This window comes from Coccinella septempunctata, chromosome 5 (genome assembly GCF_907165205.1).
Source record: "Coccinella septempunctata chromosome 5, icCocSept1.1, whole genome shotgun sequence".
NCBI classification, from domain to species: domain Eukaryota; kingdom Metazoa; phylum Arthropoda; class Insecta; order Coleoptera; family Coccinellidae; genus Coccinella; species Coccinella septempunctata.
The window spans coordinates 7,710,945-7,730,145 of NC_058193.1; the positions used below are offsets into that span (position 1 = coordinate 7,710,945).

The following is a 19,201-nucleotide window of genomic DNA, read 5'->3' on the forward strand; positions in this document are numbered from 1 at the left end:
AAAGATGTAAAAGGAAAACATCAGGTGTACATACTCGAGCGTGTCTCTGATAATAAATTAATGTTAATCTGACAGTTTGCGTGGTGGGACTAGCCGTACGGAAGATTTGAAAATGGTAAAAAAAAATTCCGAGCATGTCAAATATTTGGGAAATATGTTAATTGGACCCAAAGGAAGCTACTTTTCAAAAGGCTGACAATTTCGAAGGTCTCAGTGGTCATTTGAAAATGAAAAAAAAATCGTTACTTGTACATACTCAAGCGTGTCAGATTTCAATACAGATGGTTAATTTCGGTGTTGAAGACATGTTGACCCATTAATCAAGGGGGGTTTTCTTAATCTGTCAGTTTGAAGATGATAACAAGGCATTTTTTCAAATATCTCCCTTCCTGTACCTCTGATCGTTTTTGTATTCATTATGAAATTTGTAGATAATAAAATGCTATACAACTTTTTTTGAATCAATTTTACATACTCTCAAGTTTTTTCGAATTAGAGGGCGCTAAAGGAGAGGAGCTGAGCCACAATTGAGAAAGGCCAAGGTCATTGTAGAAACCCAGTCTGATGTACATTTATCGCCATATATCTCAAAAATTTGCAGATGTAGAAAAAATTGCTTCAGACAAAATTTGTGGAAAATGTTATGCGCTTCAAATTTTATAAGGAATGCGAAAACAATTTGAAGCCCAGGAGAGGAGATAATACAAAAAAACTGATTTTTGTAATCTTTATGACAAATTTTTGTCAGATTATATTTTTTCCGTTATTCTTGAACCATTAGCTTGAAAATAAGAAAAGAGACACCGCGCTCGAGAATGTACAGGAGAAGATATTTTTGGCAAGTTTGGCGTCGTCCCACACATTTTTATTACGCTTAAATTGCACTGAGCGACAAAATTATAGCTTTGTTCTCCCACCTAAGGAAAATATATATATTTTTAATCTTCGTAGCTAAGGTATAAACGCACGATAAATAAAAAGTTAGCTCTTGTTGTTTTTTAATAATTATATTCATGATTTTTAACAAAAACAATGCATTATAATATTTGCAATGGTGTAAAAGATTCCGATCGCTTAGATCTTTTTTCTTTTCTGCTGTAGGACGACTCCAGTATTTCTCTAACGATGGACCAATAATAATCAGCAAGCAGAGAGGGTTCCCCTTTGCCTTGGTAGCGTTTTTCGAATGACGCGATGTCTTGATGGAATCGCTCTCCATGCTCGTCACTTACGGCCCCCATATTTTGTGGAAATACATTAATATGTGATTGCAAAAAGTGTATTTTTAAGCCCGTTTGCAACAGCCCAGAATATTCATGCGCCGTGAATTTTATACCGTTGCATACGCACTTTCGGTAGAATTCTCTGTTCAGTTGCATACAAAATAATCTCTGCCGTTTTCTTGCGAGAATTTTGTAGAGAATTCTCCAGAGAATTCTCGGCTGTTGCAAAGGGGCTTTAAGGACATGTTGCATCCCATTTTTTGATGAGCCTGTAACGTTTTGACGATATTTACATATTGCGGAGATTTGTGATTGCCAAGAAAATTTTTGGTCACTTCTACAAAAGACAATCAGGCTTCTTTTTCAAAGTCATTCAATGCTGTCAGAAACTGAACTTGTTTCAATAGTTTGTTTATTTTATAAAGTATCGTAGGGTACAGAAGTGCGAACATGGACAATTCACGCATGTCTTTTATTTTGATAACGGGAGCTAAACATTACTATTATTATTATTATTTTTGTAATAAGGTGAGGGATTCCTAATAAAAAAAAAATATAAATCTCTTAGGTGGGAGAACCCTTGTTGAATAGTGTTGTCAGGTTAAGGAAATATAGTTATACTTTTCAACATGTAATCAACCAAATCTTAATCTGACATGCTCGAGTATGTACAATGATCTTTTTTTTTAGTATTCTGACAGGCTGTCCTAGACGATCCCCCTATATACAGATCTAATTTTTGGTAGATGTACTCTACCATTTTCATTTTCATTTAGAAACACATTTATCTCATTCCTAATCCCTAATCAAGATAATGAACACTGCTAATAATGATGATTGCATAAGAACTGCAAGAAAAATCCTTCCTTAAAACGGGCAAGGAGAGGAGAAAATTTAAAAACACTGATTTTTGTGATCTTTATGGCCAATTTTTATTGCTTCAGCATGCTGAAACTCTCAGACTATATTTTTTCCATTATTGTTGAATCATTAGCTTCGTAATAAGAAAAAAAGGCTACGCGCTCGAGAATGTACATGTGAATTTTTTGTTGCAAATTTGGCGCCCTCACATTTTCGTCACGCTTAAATTGTCAGACTACGAAAATATATACTTTTCAACATGTAATTAACCACACTTATATTAATCTGACACGCCCAAGTATGTACAATGATCATTTTTTTTACTATTCTGGCTCATATTCCCCTCATATATAGGTCTAAGTTTTGGTAGAGATACTTTACAGGCTACAAGGTATCTCCCCTTATACTGATCTGACATGCTCGAGTAAATCCCGAATTTCCCTCTTGGGCTCCTCAACTATATCAAAAAAATCAAGAAAGGAGACAATTTATGTAACCTCAAAGAGTAGTTGCCATAAGGAAGTGCTGACAGATACAGGTCTAGTCAGCCCTGTCAGTTTTTATTGTGAATATATTATTATAATTTGATTTAGACCATAATGTTCCTGTTTTCCTTATTATTAACGATTTAACATCTATTTCATAACACTGATTTAGAATATATTTTCCAAAAATCAATTTTGAAATTAACCAGCAATTGTTTTGTTTTGTGAACCATTTGGCGCCCCTTTGTGAGTAGCGACCGGTGCATGATGCCCCCCTTGCCCCCCCCTCACTACGCCACTGGGATGGTATTGCTAGAGTTGCTCTACTGAAAACTGCAAGTGGTCGACTAAAAAGACCATTAGTAAAACTTTGTCCTTCACCTTACCAGAAATAATGTCAACAAAAACACGTATATATTATTTACGAGATTATTTGACGTTGAGTTGATGTAAAACTAGAATATTCTTCGAATAATTCTGAAGCTGAAGCGATGGCTTAATGTCATAAACTTACGCGTAAACTAAATCAACACTGGTGACTTCGCCCCTCCGGATGGAAAACATAAGCAGTTTTTTTATCAATTTGTTACATTGATTGACACATTCCGCTTTGAACTGATATACAGAAACTCCGCAAAATTTCGCTATTTTCATGGTTTTTGATGACTATCACGCTTTTGAATATAACCGCATACCACGCATTTGGAAAATTTCGCATTCGTTCTTGGATTCGGTTTTCAACACCGCATTTTGGAACGTGGAAGCTGGACTGATATCCAGCCCTACCACAAAGACCTGTGTGACCATGATCGTGAAGTCTCTCTGGTAAGTCATCATTGCTGACCGCAATTTATTTTCCTGATTTCAAAGGTGTTAAGGATCAATAATTATTATATTCGCATCCACAGATCCGTCACTGTAAAAATGCATTTAATTTATATTTCCATCACGCATGCAGCGAAAGAATCTCGACATATGTTGACGGAGATTGAGATAATGTGAATTAGGCAGATTGTATTCGACCTTGACAACGAATAAAGATCATTGTTAATTAAAAAGTCTTTCTTCCTGCGTTCCAAGAAATAACGATCTAATGAACAACTTATACAGTCCACTTCTCCCTGAAAATGGATAATAAATAAAGTCCATTGCTAACATTATTGGTCCTTCGGGCCGGATTTTGAATTTTGCTTTGGATTCACGGAATTTTCAACGACGATTTCAAGACAGTCATATGGTCAATTAGTCTGTCAATTAATCAACCGATCAGCAAATTAATTGGATTGGTGAGATTCACATTTTCATCTGCTTGTTGGTTTCGTCAGAAATATCACACCTAGAAACAAAGAGCCATATTTTTCATGCTGTTTTACTAATTTCCTGAGCATTAATTTGATGCCCTAAGGCGAAAGGAAACATAATTTTGGAAAATTCGTCAAGAAAATTATCTTATCATCGGCCATAAGGTAACCAACTTTCCATCATCGTTTCAGGAATTCTGTCTTTCACATTCTTGGAAGAAAATAATGCAGTGAATAACTTGATATAAATCTTTGAATATTCACTTGTTGCAGAACTCTGTATGTTTTTTCTGCTCGTTGCTGGACATTGGAAAAATTTGCTTTCACTTGTAAAACCATATATTCCATCATTCTCATTGTTTATCTTGAATATTTACGATTGTAATGCCACATATGATTTGAATTTTCACGATAGATATTATCTGAATTTCGCTCTTATTCATCGAATATTCGAATTAGCTTGAAATTTTCTTTTGCTTGTTTCAAATTTGCTTCGAAATTTTCAACTTTCTCATAATTGCTGCAAATTGTTTGATTTTATATTGCTTTTGTTAGGCTGAGTTTTCTGGTACTGCTTTTGTTTTGCTTCATTTGCTCTTTCTGCTTTAATATTTCCATTATCCGTTTATTGAACAAAATGGCTGATTTATTGATTGAGCAACAATCTATATCTGCTAGAATAGCGAGGTCTTACACGAATTTCAAAAAAGATGGTGCCTCAAAAATGACACTGAGTAATTGCAAAACTCGAATGGAAAACTTAGATAAAATTTGGTTAAAGTTCGAATCAAACCATTATCAGTTCTTGCGTGAAATCAGTGATGAAATTAAAAAATCCAGTTATTTCAAACAAAATGAATTCGACATTGCTGAACAATCCGGCATCAGCACCCCGTTAGCAGCACCTGAGGTGCTCAAGCGTCCTGTCAACACTCGGGATGATATTTTGGTATATCATGTTGTTTCTCTATTAGATTCAGAAACGCACAAACAATGGGAAAAACATTTAGGTAACATTTCGAGCTCCTTGGAACCCCCAACCTCTGCTTCATTGATGACCTTTTTGGAAAATCAAGTTACTGTTCTGGAAGCATTAGAGGATAGCAATAAAACTTTCTCCAATTCTAACCATTCTTCTCCACCCAACAATTCAAAACCAATTTTGTTTTCTAATACCAGAGTACATCAAGTAGTGAGTCAGTCAAATAAGTGTCTCTTGTGCAATGAGAATCACTTCTTCATGTACTGTGATAGGTATAAGAAGAAAAGCCCTAAGCAACGTAAAGAATTTGTTTCTACAGGCCTGATACCGAAGAAACTACTGGAGAACTTGAGGAAACTTCAGTTGGACGAAAATATCTATAGAGTCATGCAGAAGGCGGTACTGCTCGGAACGGCGAGAACTGTACGCAAGTACATGGGAAATTCAGAGGAACACCGTCTGCTCCGACAGAAAGTGCGGGTGGAGCAGGAATCCAACCGGCGGCAGGAAGCCGAGGAGCGACCCGGACCCGACCACCACCACGAGCCCGAAAACCTGGAAAGGGCTCCAACAGAGCTTAATCCTTTTGATATCTGAGATATCTGGGATAAGTGAATTTTCCTCTGGAGAGGAGTGTGGAAGCCGCAAGGCTAAAGTCATAGTAATAATAATAATTACAATATTACAACGGGACCTATTCCAGTAAGACGCGGAATTTTCCAAGGGGATTCGCTGAGCTCTCTGTGGTTCTGCATGGTCCTGAATCCCTGGTCTCATAGATTGAACTCTACGGACTACGGATTTGCCATCAAAAGCGGCAGTAGAACTATGATGAAACTGAATCATCTCCTTTACATGGACGATTTGAAACTCTTCGCATCTACCAAGAGGCAAATGCAACTGATGCTGAAAATGATGGAAGAATTCTCGGAAGACATCAAAATGAAGTTTGGACTAGAAAAATGTCGACTGCTGAACATAACGAGAGGGAAAATAGAAGATGGTACGTTCAAACTCAAGGAAGGTGCAGAAATTGAAGCATTAAAGGAAGGAGACACATACAAGTATCTGGGCATAAAACAGGCAAGAAAAATCAATCAGACCCAGATGAAGAAAGAACTAACGGAGGAGTTCACCCGAAGATTGAGAAGGATAATGAGAACTGGCCTTAACAGCAAGAATCTGATAAAAGCTATCAATACCTACGCTTGCTCGGCGCTGATCTACTCATTCGGTATCATCTCTTGGACCACCACCGATTTAGCAGCCTCACAGAGAAAAATAAGGACGATGCTGACTAAACACAATAAACATCACGGAACCGAGCTGCCAGGATATGACCCAGGAAATTGAAGGGCTTCGAAAATATTTTCTGAGCAAGGCTACTCCATCATAACTCCATCAAGTTGTTTGTGTTGCTGATACTTCTACACCGTTAAAGCTACACCAGGACCACTTGGAAACCGTCGAACACTCTGCAGAAACTGATTGGCAAACCTTTGCATGGGAGGCACCAGAACGAGGTCAACCATGATTACGTCGACATATCTGCGTCGAACTACTGGTTGACTTCCGGAAGGTTGTTTCCTGAGACAGAGGGCTTCATTCTCGCCATCCAGGATCAGGTGATTCAAAACAAGGAACTACATGAAATATATCGCCAAGGATGCGTCAGTGGCGGATGATAGCTGTCTTTATGGCTGTGCGACACATGAAACTATCCAGCACATCACCGGGGGATGTCAGAAGTTCGCAGGCACGGAGTACAAAAATAGACATGATGCCATTGCCAAGATTCTTCACCAAGAATTGGCACTAAAACACCAACTTCTAAGTTCGAAAAAGGTTCCTTATTACAATTACCATCCGGATGCTGTATTGGAAATGAACATCACAAGCTATACTGGAATCGCACGGTTCTCACAGACCGGAAAATAACCCACAATAGACCAGACCTCATATTGCTCAATAAGGATAAGTGAATTTTCCTCTGGAGAGGAGTGTGAAAGCCGCAAGGCTAAAGTCATAATATTTATTGGTCCTTTTGGACCCAATGTTGGGTATAGGAAAAGTCACATGGTCACATTACAGATTTATTAGAACAACATATTTCTATCATCCAAATACTCTCTAACACTATAATATGCCTTACGATTCATTAGCGATTTAACAATTTTCTTAAAATTTAATCTACTCATTACTTTAACAGAATCAGGCAAATGGTTTTAAAGCTTGATACACTGATAGAAGGAAGATTTTTCAAACTTGGTGGTTCTATGTAGAGGTAAAGATAGAGTTTCGGTATTTCTAGTAGAATAACAATGAAAATTACACAGCTTAACAAAGATCGATTTATTGTCTCTCACATATAATAAACATTTATATACAGGGTGGCCATTTGAAAACGAAACAGACGAGATTACAGACGAAATAAATTTTTTCGATAGAAATGCTCGGACAGGTCGATTTCTGTTTCGAGGGGGACAACTTAAGATGTAGGTTACGGACGCATAGCGCTTCAACCCTTGCTACTACAACCCTCACCCCCAATTTTTGAATAGGGAAGATGAGGTGAGTGATACCTCATTTGAAAGGTATTTTTATACTGATTTAAGCACAGTAATTGTTTTTTCATTTAATGCATTAGTTCTCGGAATATTCTTAACTAAGTATTTGAAAATGAAGTGGTGTTTTCATGGCACTTGTAGTGTTTTTTTTGTGAAAAATCGACATTTTGAGCTTCAAAACAACCATGACTGTGGCTTCCTTCCTCCAATCCACTGACATAGAAATCTTTAATCAAGATGTCGAACAAACAAAGCGTATTGCGAAGGAGCTCAATCTTGCTGAAACTCATTCTAAATTATCTTCGATATAATTTGCAGTATTTCCAATAACATGCGGTAACACTTGATCGATAGAAATCTCCAAAAAGTCCAAATACGTACATATCTCTAATCAGATTACCAGGTAAGAAAATCAAATCATTAATGATGCCACAGAAATATTCCAGTCCCAATTCGTGAAACGATTTCCGACTTAATTATGAAGTGTTTTTTCAGTTGGCTTCAATAATGTTTTCATTTTGTTGATTATTGAATTCATATCTTTTTCAAAAAAATGAGAATCGATAATTTTTTATTTATTACGAACAGATCATTAAGTTGGCTTACTGGTTCTTTGACATGTGAATTATTCTTAGTTTTGAATCGAGACTTGTATGTGTTCTAATTCATTGTTCGACATGGTTTATTCAATTGCAGAGCGGGTGGAAATAATTTCACTTTTTTTTTCTTGATTAAAGATTTCTATGTCAGTGGATCGGAGGAAGGAAGCCACAGTCATGGTTGTTTTGAAGCTCAAAATGTCGATTTTTCACAAAAAAACACTACAAGTGCCATGAAAACACCACTTCATTTTCAAATACTTAGTTAAGAATATTTCGAGAAATAATGCATAAAATGAAAAAACAATTACTGTGCTGAAATCAGTATAAAAATACCTTTCAAATGAGGTATCACTCACCCCATCTTCCCTATTCAAAAATTGGGGGTGAGGGTTGTAGTACCAAGGGTTGTAGCGCTATGCGTCCGTAACCTACATCTTAAGTTGTCCCCCTCGAAACAGAAATCGACCTGTCCGAGCAAATTTATTTCGTCTTTAATCTCGTCTGTTTCGTTTTCAAATGGCCACCCTGTATATATATATATATATATATATATATATATATATATATATATATATATATATATATATATATATATATATATATATATATATATATGCAGAATGGCTGCAAGAAGAAAGCCCGAGGTTGTAAAGAACTATTGGTGATTGATAATGTCGTCACGAAGCAGGCCAGAAGAAGACTCAAAAATATATCGATGTGCTGGATTGACTACCAGAAAGCTTATGACTCCGTGCCGCACTCCTGGCTTGTTGAGATTCTTCGCATATACAAAATCAGTCCTGACATAATACACCTTTGGGAACATCTCATGGGAACCTGGCGAACCACCCTGTCAGTAAAAGGAACGAAGTCATATCGAACGAAGGAGATAAGTATAAAACGAGGCATCTTCCAGGGAGACAACTGGAGCACGGAGTGGTTTTGTCTTGCACTAAACCCACTAAGTAACATACTCAATCGCAGCAATTATGGATACAGAATAGACGATTATGCTAAGCTCACTCACCTGTTTTATGTGGACGACTTGAAGCTCTATGCTAGAGGAACTGCACAACTACAAGGTGAACTTGAACTGGTGAGAAATTTCAGCGCGGATATAAAAATGAAATTTGGCCTCGAGAAATGCTCGGTTGTGCACGTGAAGAGAGGGAAAATGGCGGAGGAGGGTGACATGGAACTGATTAACGGTACAAGCATACGTAGTCTGGGTCTAGAGAACACCTACAAATACCTGGGAATTCAACAGTCATTTGAGATCAGACAGAAACGCAGTATGGAGGTAGCTGAAGAGGAATTCAAAAAACGAATCAACAAAGTTCTCAAAACTGAGCTCAATGCTAAGAACAAGATTACTGCCATAAACATGTGGGCAATACCGGTTTTAACATACACCTCCGGAATACTTACCTGGTCAGCTACGGAACTGCGCCGATTGGATCAGTGGGTTCGCGTCAGTTTCACGAGGCATGGCATACTGCATCCCAATTCAGCAATCGAGCGACTATATCTCCCTCGATCGGAGGGAGGTCGTGGATTGTCCAGCTTGGAAGCTGCAACCGAGAAAGAAATTAAATCCCTAAGAAACTACTTCCTCTCGAGCAACTTACCGGTTCACAAAAGAGTGGTGTTATGGGACAAAAAATATACTGCCCTCAATTTAGCCAGCCCAGCAGAACCTGAAACAGATGTAGATCCACTAGAAAATATGAGAGAAAGATGGCGTAGCAAAGTACTTCATGGGAGATTTCACGCTAGCATTAATCAGCCAGAAGTGGATAAAACACGGTCTCATACTTACCTCGTTGCTGATTACCTATACGCAAGCACTGAAGCAGCACTACACGCCATTCAAGATCAAGTAGTTCCAACTAGGAACTACTCAAAATACATTATGAAACAGCAAGTAGAAAACACGAAATGTAGGATCTGCAACCAACTGGAGGAAACCGTACAGCACTTGTCGGGGGGTTGTACACCACTTGCATCCACCAAATACTTAGGGAGGCACAACAATATGGGCAAGGTGGTCCACCAGTTGCTCGGATTGCGATGGGGATTAATTGGGAACTTCACACCCCAGTATAAATACACACCGGTAGCGGTAGCAGAAAATGAACAGGCCAAAATCTTCTGGGACTTTCCCTTCGTGACGGACAGACCTCTAGAACACAACCGTCCAGATCTTGTACTATGGATGAAACAGGAGGGGATGGCTGTTATAGTAGACTTCTCAGTGCCACTCGACCACAACATAGCACAAGCTTATGACAGCAAAATCGTCAAATACACAGAATTAGCAAGAGAACTCAAAACATTGTGGAAACTTGAGAGGCAGGTGAGGATACTTCCTCTGGTCATCAGCAGTAATGGACTCGTGCACGTTAACACCACGAAACACCTGGCCGAGCTCCAACTTCCAGACAACACATTACAATGGATGCAGAAGGCTGTAGTGTTGGGAACTGTAGCAATTATTAGGCAAATTGTCTTTCCGCAGTGAAAACTCTGCTGGCTCTTAACTGATACAGCTCGGGCCATCATAGATGTAAACACCACTACTAGTGTGCAAAAAAAAAAAAAAAAAAAAAAAAAAAAAAAAAAAAAAAAAAAAAAAAAAAAATATATATATATATATATATATATTGTTATGGTTTAAGTTTTCTAAAAATAATTTCGTTTAGTTTGCTGTGTTAGGAAATTTTGGGTAGGCAGGGAGATATAAAAAAATTACAAATTAATTTATAATATAAAATAAAGGTGTATTAAACGGATCGTAACAAAATGGCGCAACCAACGTGTGGCAAGTTGAGTGATGGAAATACTGAATCCAGACACAAGAGTTCAGCTGGAGCACAAGAAAATAATAATTCAAACATATTGGATGTTTTAATGAAGATGAAAGAAGATTTTAAAGAGTTTGCGGAAAGAATTGAAAATAAAATGGAAGAAAATTCGAGAGCAATGAAAGTAACAGCAGAAAGATTGGAAGATATAGAAAAAAGATTTGAAAATAGAATGGAAGAAGTTTTCATGAAAATTAATGAAATTTTCAATGAAAGAGTCAATAAAACAGAAGAGAAAATAGATAGGAAAATGGGTATGATGATGAGACAATGTCAGGAAGATTTGGAAACAACAGAAAATAACATACGAAAGGAGGTGAGAGAGAAATTAGATATGGATATAAATAAAATTAATGAGAATATAGACAAACAAAATGAAATATCAGAAGGAGTCATGAAAAAAGAAAATTCTACGTCAGGAATAGTCAAGTTATGGTATCAAAAATGGAATTTCAATGGAAAAGTAAAAGCAAAATTCACTGTCCTGTTGTGGAATTACACAAGGAACAGAAAATGGGTGAATATCATCCAAAGAGTGAGAGAAAAAATGGAATGGATTGGAGAAAATTATTTAAGGAGGAAAAAGAGAAAAAAATGGAGAAATCATAAAAAGTTCAAGAAAAAAATTTTGGTTGATAATTGATGATTTTTTTTTTTGTGTGTGTAAAATACAATTTGTTAAATTTAAAATGTTTATTCCCAAAATTTTCAATTTGGGGAATAAATATTTTAATTTTGGGGATTTTGTTATGGTTTAAGTTTTCTAAGAATAATTTCGTTTAGTTTGCTGTGTTAGGAAATTTTGGGTAGGCATGGAGACATAAAAAAAAAGAGAAGATTGTCAGTCAGAATATAATTTTTGAGAAAAGTCACTTATTTTTAGTAGAGAATCAAATATTTTTTTATAAGTTGCGATTCCGTTGCTTTGAATTACAAATTAATTTATAATATAAAATAAAGGTGTATTAAACGGATCGTAACATGGCGCCATTTTGTTACGATCCGTTTAATACACCTTTATTTTATATTATAAATTAATTTGTAATTCAAATCAACGGAATCGCAACTTATAAAAAAATATTTAATTCTCTACTAAAAATATAAGTGACTTTCCTCCCATTTATTCTGACTGACAATCAATATCTTTTTTTTTATATCTCCCTGCCTACCCAAAATTTCCTAACAAGGCAAACTAAACGAAATTATTTTTAGAAAACTTAAACCATAACAAAATCCCCAAAATTAAAATATTTATTCCCCAAATTGAAAATTTTGGGAATAAACATTATAAATTTAACAAATTGTATTTTACACACACAAAAAAAATCATCAATTATTAACCTAAATCTTTTTTCTTGAACTTTTTATGATTTCTCAATTTTTTTCTATTTTTTCTCCTTAAATAACTCTCTCCAATCCATTCCACTCCCTCTCTCACTCTTTGGATGATATTCACCCATTTTCTGTTCCTTGTGTAATTCCACAACAGGACAGTGAATTTTGCTTTTACTTTTCCATTGAAATTCCATTTTTGATACCATAACTTGACTATTCCTGACGTAGAATTTTCGTTGTTCATGACTCCGTCTGATGTTTCATTTTGTTTGTCTATATTCTCTTTAATTTTATTTATATCCATATCTAATTTCTCTCTCACCTCCTTTCGAATGTTATTTTCCGTTGTTTCCAAATCTTCCTGACATTGTCTCATCATCATACCCATTTTCCTATCTATTTTCTCTTCTGTTTTATTGACTCTTTCATTGAAAGTTCCATTAATTTTCATGAAACCTTCTTCCATTCTATTTTCAAATCTTTTTTCTATATCTTCCAATCTTTCTGCTGTTACTTTCATTGCTCTCGAATTTTCTTCCATTTTATTTTCAATTCTTTCCGCAAACTCTTTAAAATCTTCTTTCAACTTCATTAAGAAATCAAGTATAGTAGAATTATTATTTTCCTGTGCTCCAGCTGAACTCTTGTTTCTGGATTCAAAATTTTGAGTATTTCCATCACTCAACTTGCCACACGTTGGTTGCGCCATTTTGTTACGATCCGTTTAATACACCTTTATTTTATATTATAAATTAATTTGTAATTCAAAGCAACGGAATCGCAACTTATAAAAAAATATTTAATTCTCTACTAAAAATAAGTGACTTTTCTCAAAAATTATATTCTGACTGACAATCTTCTCTTTTTTTTTATGTCTCCATGCCTACCCAAAATTTCCTAACACAGCAAACTAAACGAAATTATTCTTAGAAAACTTAAACCATAACAATATATATATATATTTCCTACATACATGATGTATATGATCATTCCATTTCAAATTACTATCAACAAATAAACCTAACAATTTAACTGAGTTTTTGGACTTCAATTCATTGCCTAAGCAACGAATGGAAATAGGCTCTTTTAAATAGTTTTTAATTTCAAAGATTATTAGTTCAGTCTAAGGGATGTTCACAATGAGAGTATTAGCCCTGCACCATCTGACAAAACTATCGAATAAGAGTTCGCAACGCCTTATAAGCTCAGCAAGGCTGCGAGCGGAGACCGCCACCGACGTATCGTCCACAAAAATGACAAGCCATTCAACAATGTATTCAGGCAAATCATTAATGAAGAGGATAAAAAGTAAATGCCCCAGAACAGAACCTTGAGCAACACCCAATTCATTCAAGAATACTCGAGAAACTGAGTTACGGACCCTAACAGACATAGTCCGGTTCGAAATGAAACTTTGAATCCATTTCAGAAAAATCCTCCGAAAAACGAGATTATGCAACTTGCTCACAATGAACTGAGGGGCTATAAGGTCGAAGGCTGTCGTAAGATCAAAAAATAGACCCGAAACAAGTAGACCGTCATCCAGAGAACGGTAAACAAAATCGAAAAATTGTAAGGCGGCTGTTTGCGTTGATCTCCCAGCTGTGAACCCATGTTGACAACTCGAAAGGAGATTGAATTTTGTGAGGAAAACTGTCATGCGGTTTAATACTAGTCGTTCAACAACCTTAGAAAAGACACTGAGTATAGAGATGGGTCGATAGTTGGCTATATTATTAGGATCATTTCTCTTATAGATCGGTAGTACTGTTGCATGTTTCAAGGCCGTAGGAAACATACCACCTATAACCGAAGAGTTAATCAGGAAAGCAATATGCTCAGCTACGTATTCCGCTATTTCCTTCAATATCCTAGCTGATACAAAGTCAGCTCCACAACTCTTTTTGTTCTTGAGCGATTTGATCACATTGATAATTTCATATTTATCTACTGGAAGAAAAAAAAGTTTCAGTTTTAATTGAACTTAGTGTACAGAACTGAAATATATTATCTCCATAATTTTCGAAAATGCAAGTTTTCGCAATCGACGACAAATAATTCGCGAAGGTATCAGCCACCACATCTGAATCCGAACATAATGAACCGTTCATGTTCAAACGAATAACATCATCATGCTTCATATTTAGAATGTGTGTACTATTAATGTCGAAATAAATTTGATTTGATTTGATTTGTCTACCTGTTTCTTGATTCACAATTTTCCAAACTGTTTTATTCTTATTATCTGACAGGTTGATGAGATTGCTGTGGTATTCTAGTTTTGAAGACTTGAGAAGCCTATTATAGTCGGTTTTAGCTTTTTTATAGACCTCCAAAGCATGTTGAGTTCTACAATTTTTCAGCAGCCAATAGAGGTTCTTGAGTTCTTGACTAGCCAGCTTAATTTCAGGTGTCAACCATTTCACATTAGACCTTTCAGAAATATCTTGGTGTCTTAGTGGACAACAATTATTTATTGAAGACTGCACAATGTCAACGAAAGAACCAAAAGACTCATCAGTACCAGTCGCAGTGTATACATTATCAAAATTGGCATGTGAAATCTCCACTACAAGATTTTGTAAAGTTACAGATGTTATGTTTCTAGTTAAGGTATATCTTTGTGCTCTCGTAGAAACTTTAACACTAGTGTGAAAGAAATAATCGAGGCATACTATATTGTGATCGCTAAAATGACCCTTAAACACCGTCGTCTCAGCGTTAGTAATTATATAGTCAACTTTTGTACTGGAAGTATGACCTGCCGCATTCGTAAAAATGCGAGTTGGCAGTAAAGAAGATATCTTCAAATTGAAAGAAAGCAATAAATCAACCATAAGATCTCTATCTCTAGAATCGCTCAAATAATCAACATTGAGATCACCGCACAGAAATTAACAGAGTTAATACAATAGTCTAAAACATGATAGAGCCTTTCAAGAAAGACGTTAACACTTCCTGAAGGAGGCCTATAGACACTCAAAATACATATTTTCATACTATCAAAAACTACCTTTACCGCACAGAACTCGCACTCCATTTCCACGGAGAACCTGGAAATGTCCATGTTTGTCACTTGAAGACCAGATCTGGCAAAAATGGCAGTACCACCATGCTCTCTTGATGATCGGCAGAAACTTGATACTAGTTTGAAACCAGGTATCGACATGACGCTCAGATTGATGTCTTCGCACCAATGTTCAGCAATACTGATGATAGATGGATTGCTATCTGACACAAGAACACTCAGATTGTTAATTTTGTTGGAAAGTGATCGCGCATTTAGCTGCATTAGCCGAAACCTAAATATATCACTCTCCGAGTCAACGTGGACATCTGAAAAGCTTGAATTCAGCGATCCTGAATGTCTGTCTTGCGTTGGTAAAAAGAATGGACGCTACATCTATTGGGCCAATTTGATTCAACCTTTACATTATCATATTCAGTAGAAGGAATTAAAACCTTAAATGACGAGTAACTCTCTGGGTGTTTAGATTTCAGGGACTCACATTTAACGTCCGTGAAGTTATTCTTCAGAAAAGTCGTAAGATCCTCTGTAGTAGTTGTTGGCTTTGTTAGGTTTGTGACGTGTAAAGCCTTGTATTTGATAATTCCTTCTACCGTAGAGGAACCCGAGAAATTTCCAACAACCAATGTACGTCGTGTATTTTTCCTCTCCTTTCTCCGCGTAACTACTGACCAATCTGTATTATCTCTCTCAGGATTATTTATATTCCTATTGGTAACATCGGAATAACCTTTCGAATCAACTCCAGACAACGTTGATGAGGTTAAGTTTTCATAAACATTGGTAATCTGATTGTTTATAGTATCAGGTGAATGACTTGATCGATTCACATGTGAAGATTGAATACGCTTGTTCCGTTCAGGTGCCGCATTTTTTTGAACATCCGATAAGACTCGTGATGACGATATGTATTGTTGTTGTTTACCTGAAGCGGCGATATCTGTACTGGATTTTTTCGTAGAGTTTTCCAACTTCTTATTCAGGTCTGAAATAATTTCAGTTTTTTCATTCAGTTGTTTTTCCAAGACAGAGATCTTGAATCTCAGGAGTGCATTATTCTCAGCAAGAATTCCATTTTTGTCCTCTAGTTCAGCCACAATTCTTTTCAAAAACTCGTGAGATGAAAATTCCACATCAACAACTGGAGCTTTGGGTTCAGCTTCAATGACTGTCACCGATCGCGGATCTTGTTCATCCCCAGATTTGTTACCCGCAGAAGGAATGACCACAACATTTAGCAACTCGCGATCCACAACGACTATGGAAGACATTGGGGCATAAATTGCACTTTAAACCCAGCCTGGCCATAGGGCGATCACAATCAGCGCATCTAAATGACAAATTCCGAGGAACGACACTCACAACATCTTTACTTGTAGCCATCTTCACTGCGATATGAATGGTTTCAAGCAGAATTCGTTATTTTTGTCGAATATGAATTAGAAATCGAGAGTAGAATATTCAATAATATAAGGAAATTCCTCGTACGTAAATGGATCTTTATTCTTTCACAACCTGCTCTACATGTTTCGCCCTATAAAGGCATCATCAGGAGCTTCGTCTAGAATATACAGATGTTGTGCAGAGTCTGTATATTCTAGACAAAGCTCCTGATGATATATATCTCAAAGATGGACTATTGCCGATTAGTTGGTAATTTATTATATTCAATAATAATATGTATCGGTAATTAGTCACTTATTATTTATGAATACTATTTCGTTCCCTGAACGGAATGGAAAAAAACAGTTCCTGCATATTTTCTGCATTTTTTGCATATATATAAGTGTATTTTCAAGGTTGAAATGATTTATCATGTGTTCGTAGATTCCCAGAGGGGCATAGCACATTATGAAAACTTAAAATGGCTTTATCTCTTTATCCGGGCCGAATCGTAGAAAATGGTATGAGAAAAAATTGTTTCTACTTTTAAAATATTTGTACGAGTCAAAGACTCACCCTGTATAATACACGAATTTTCAACGGCACTTTGTGGATCATATTTGTCCTTGTTCTCCATATATATTGGAATTTTGCGCCAACTGGATAGAAATCCCTCATTGCTTCTATTTATTGTTTTTTTTATGGTGATGCATACGAGTACAGGGTGTTCATAAATGGTCGCAGTGAACTTTGAATTCTCAATCCCCCTCGACGAAGAATCTCGATGAAATATCATAGTTACACTCATATTAATTATTTTATTGTCAACTCAGCTTGAAATCTCTTGAAACTTCTACTATCAAAACCGTAATAATTTTTTAATTCGGCAAAATAACAATACTTCGACGCCCACTGCGGTTTCATAAATATCCTGTACAATGAACTTTATAGAAAAATTGGATGCAAAATACTCACATTAGAAAAAATACAAAATGTCAAAGTCTTCATCTACTCGTGAAGGGGCTGTTTGTTCTACGTTTTCTCCAGACCACATTTTAACTGAATGTTTCTTCAAATGAATTATAGGTTCAACTATCCGAGAACTCCGCTACCTCACCTCAAAATTTATAACCAAAGGCATCTCGATGCACTTTCTATCTTGTGTCGAACAGAACAAAAAGGCGCAAGGTTGGATGCATCATCGGCGAACTAATTGAAAGATTCTACTCACTATAGGAAGATGTATCTATTGAGGATTCAAACTACTATTAATCAATTGAAGGGAATTTATTTCTTGATTCGCTATCCGCGTAGCATAGCAGTCCGTAGAATCGGAGAGTTTTCGCGTGCTGTAACGGCGAATGCTCCCATTGATTTTTCTGTATTACGTCAATGGAAATGGTGGGGAGCAGTCGAAATTTCTTGTCCTTGATTAAATAATTGTACATAGCGACTACACAATGAATTATTCCAAATTATTTTTTAATGTGTACAAAAATTATAAGGCCTATGTAATAGATTGGTTCCCAAATAATAAATCGATCTTCTAGATAGTTCCGCCAGTTTTCCACTAACTCTTCGGGATATCGATTGAAATTCAATCTTTTTCAGGACTCTGCATCTTTTGAACTTCTTCAGGGTTTACACTCCTAGTCTCGAAAAAAAACCAATTAAAAAGTTGAAATAATCGATTTGCTCCTGCGTAAATTCTTGCACTAATTCGTCCGGATCAAATCAGAATGATAGAATTTTTTTTTGCCTGACAATGAACCAAAAATGGAACTTGATTGAAAATGATAACTTCGTTACGTTTCAGAGTCTATATCGGTCTTCTTCATCAGACGAATTCGTGAAAATTTTTATAATTGTAGATTTTCAGTTTGTCAATTGACATTTGTCAACACACGTAGACGTTGATTCATTTAATTCTGAAATTACCGGATGTCAGTTGGTTCCTTATAGTCCGAAAGCTGGCAGCAAAAATAACTACCTCACAGTTGCCGTGCGTGTGTGGTCGTCTTATTGAATAAAAAAAATTTAAAAAATGAGAAAAAATCGATTAGAAATTTCCTATTATTACCAAGAATAATTTTGTGTCAAAATGGTCTAGGAACTTAACTGAATTGAAATCGTAAGCGTCTGCAATCAGGGGTGGTCGCTATTTTAAAACAAAAGCTGTCAAATATAGCAAAAAGACGCCATCAACTTCATCAAAAGTTACCAGTGTCATTTTTGTGTCAAATTTTCAATTAATACAGGGTGTTCTCAAAGGTCAGGTTTATTTTTTGACAGGTAATAGAACTGCTCGAAATAAGTCATGGTACCAAAAATCGTTTATATAAAATATTCACCAGGGCTGAGTATTTCGAAACCAAAGTTACTCGAAAATCTGAGAAAAAAGGTATGGTTTCGGCAGTGCTTCGGATGCAATGCTACAGTCAAATGAGTCACAGTCACAGAATGTGACTGAAGCTTGGTAATTGCATATGGGTAGTCACATTCTGCAGTCACTGCATGCATCTGAAACCTGGTCAAGAGACGGCGCGGCGTATTAAGTTCAGAATTATTTC

The 19,201-nt window shown here is 36.2% G+C and overlaps 2 protein-coding genes across 2 annotated transcripts in view; one reads left to right on the top strand and one right to left on the bottom strand.

The window, feature by feature from the left end:
- Positions 1-18,071, bottom strand: part of LOC123314419 (rho-related BTB domain-containing protein 2) — a 226,144-nt gene extending 208,073 nt beyond the window's left edge. The window contains exon 1 of the mRNA XM_044899706.1: positions 17,607-18,071. The gene's annotated coding sequence lies outside the window, so the exon portion shown is untranslated. The remainder of the gene's footprint in view (positions 1-17,606) is intronic.
- On the top strand, positions 8,635-10,542 carry LOC123313959. Its single transcript, XM_044899071.1, has one exon. The coding sequence runs from the start codon at positions 8,635-8,637 to the stop codon at positions 10,540-10,542; it is 1,908 nt and encodes a 635-aa protein (XP_044755006.1).
- Positions 18,072-19,201: the final 1,130 nt, after the last annotated feature.

What these genes read in the sequence shown, in the direction of transcription:
- LOC123313959 (XM_044899071.1), top strand. Translation starts at nt 8,635, where the DNA reads ATGCAGAATGGCTGCAAGAAGAAAGCCCGAGGTTGTAAAGAACTATTG.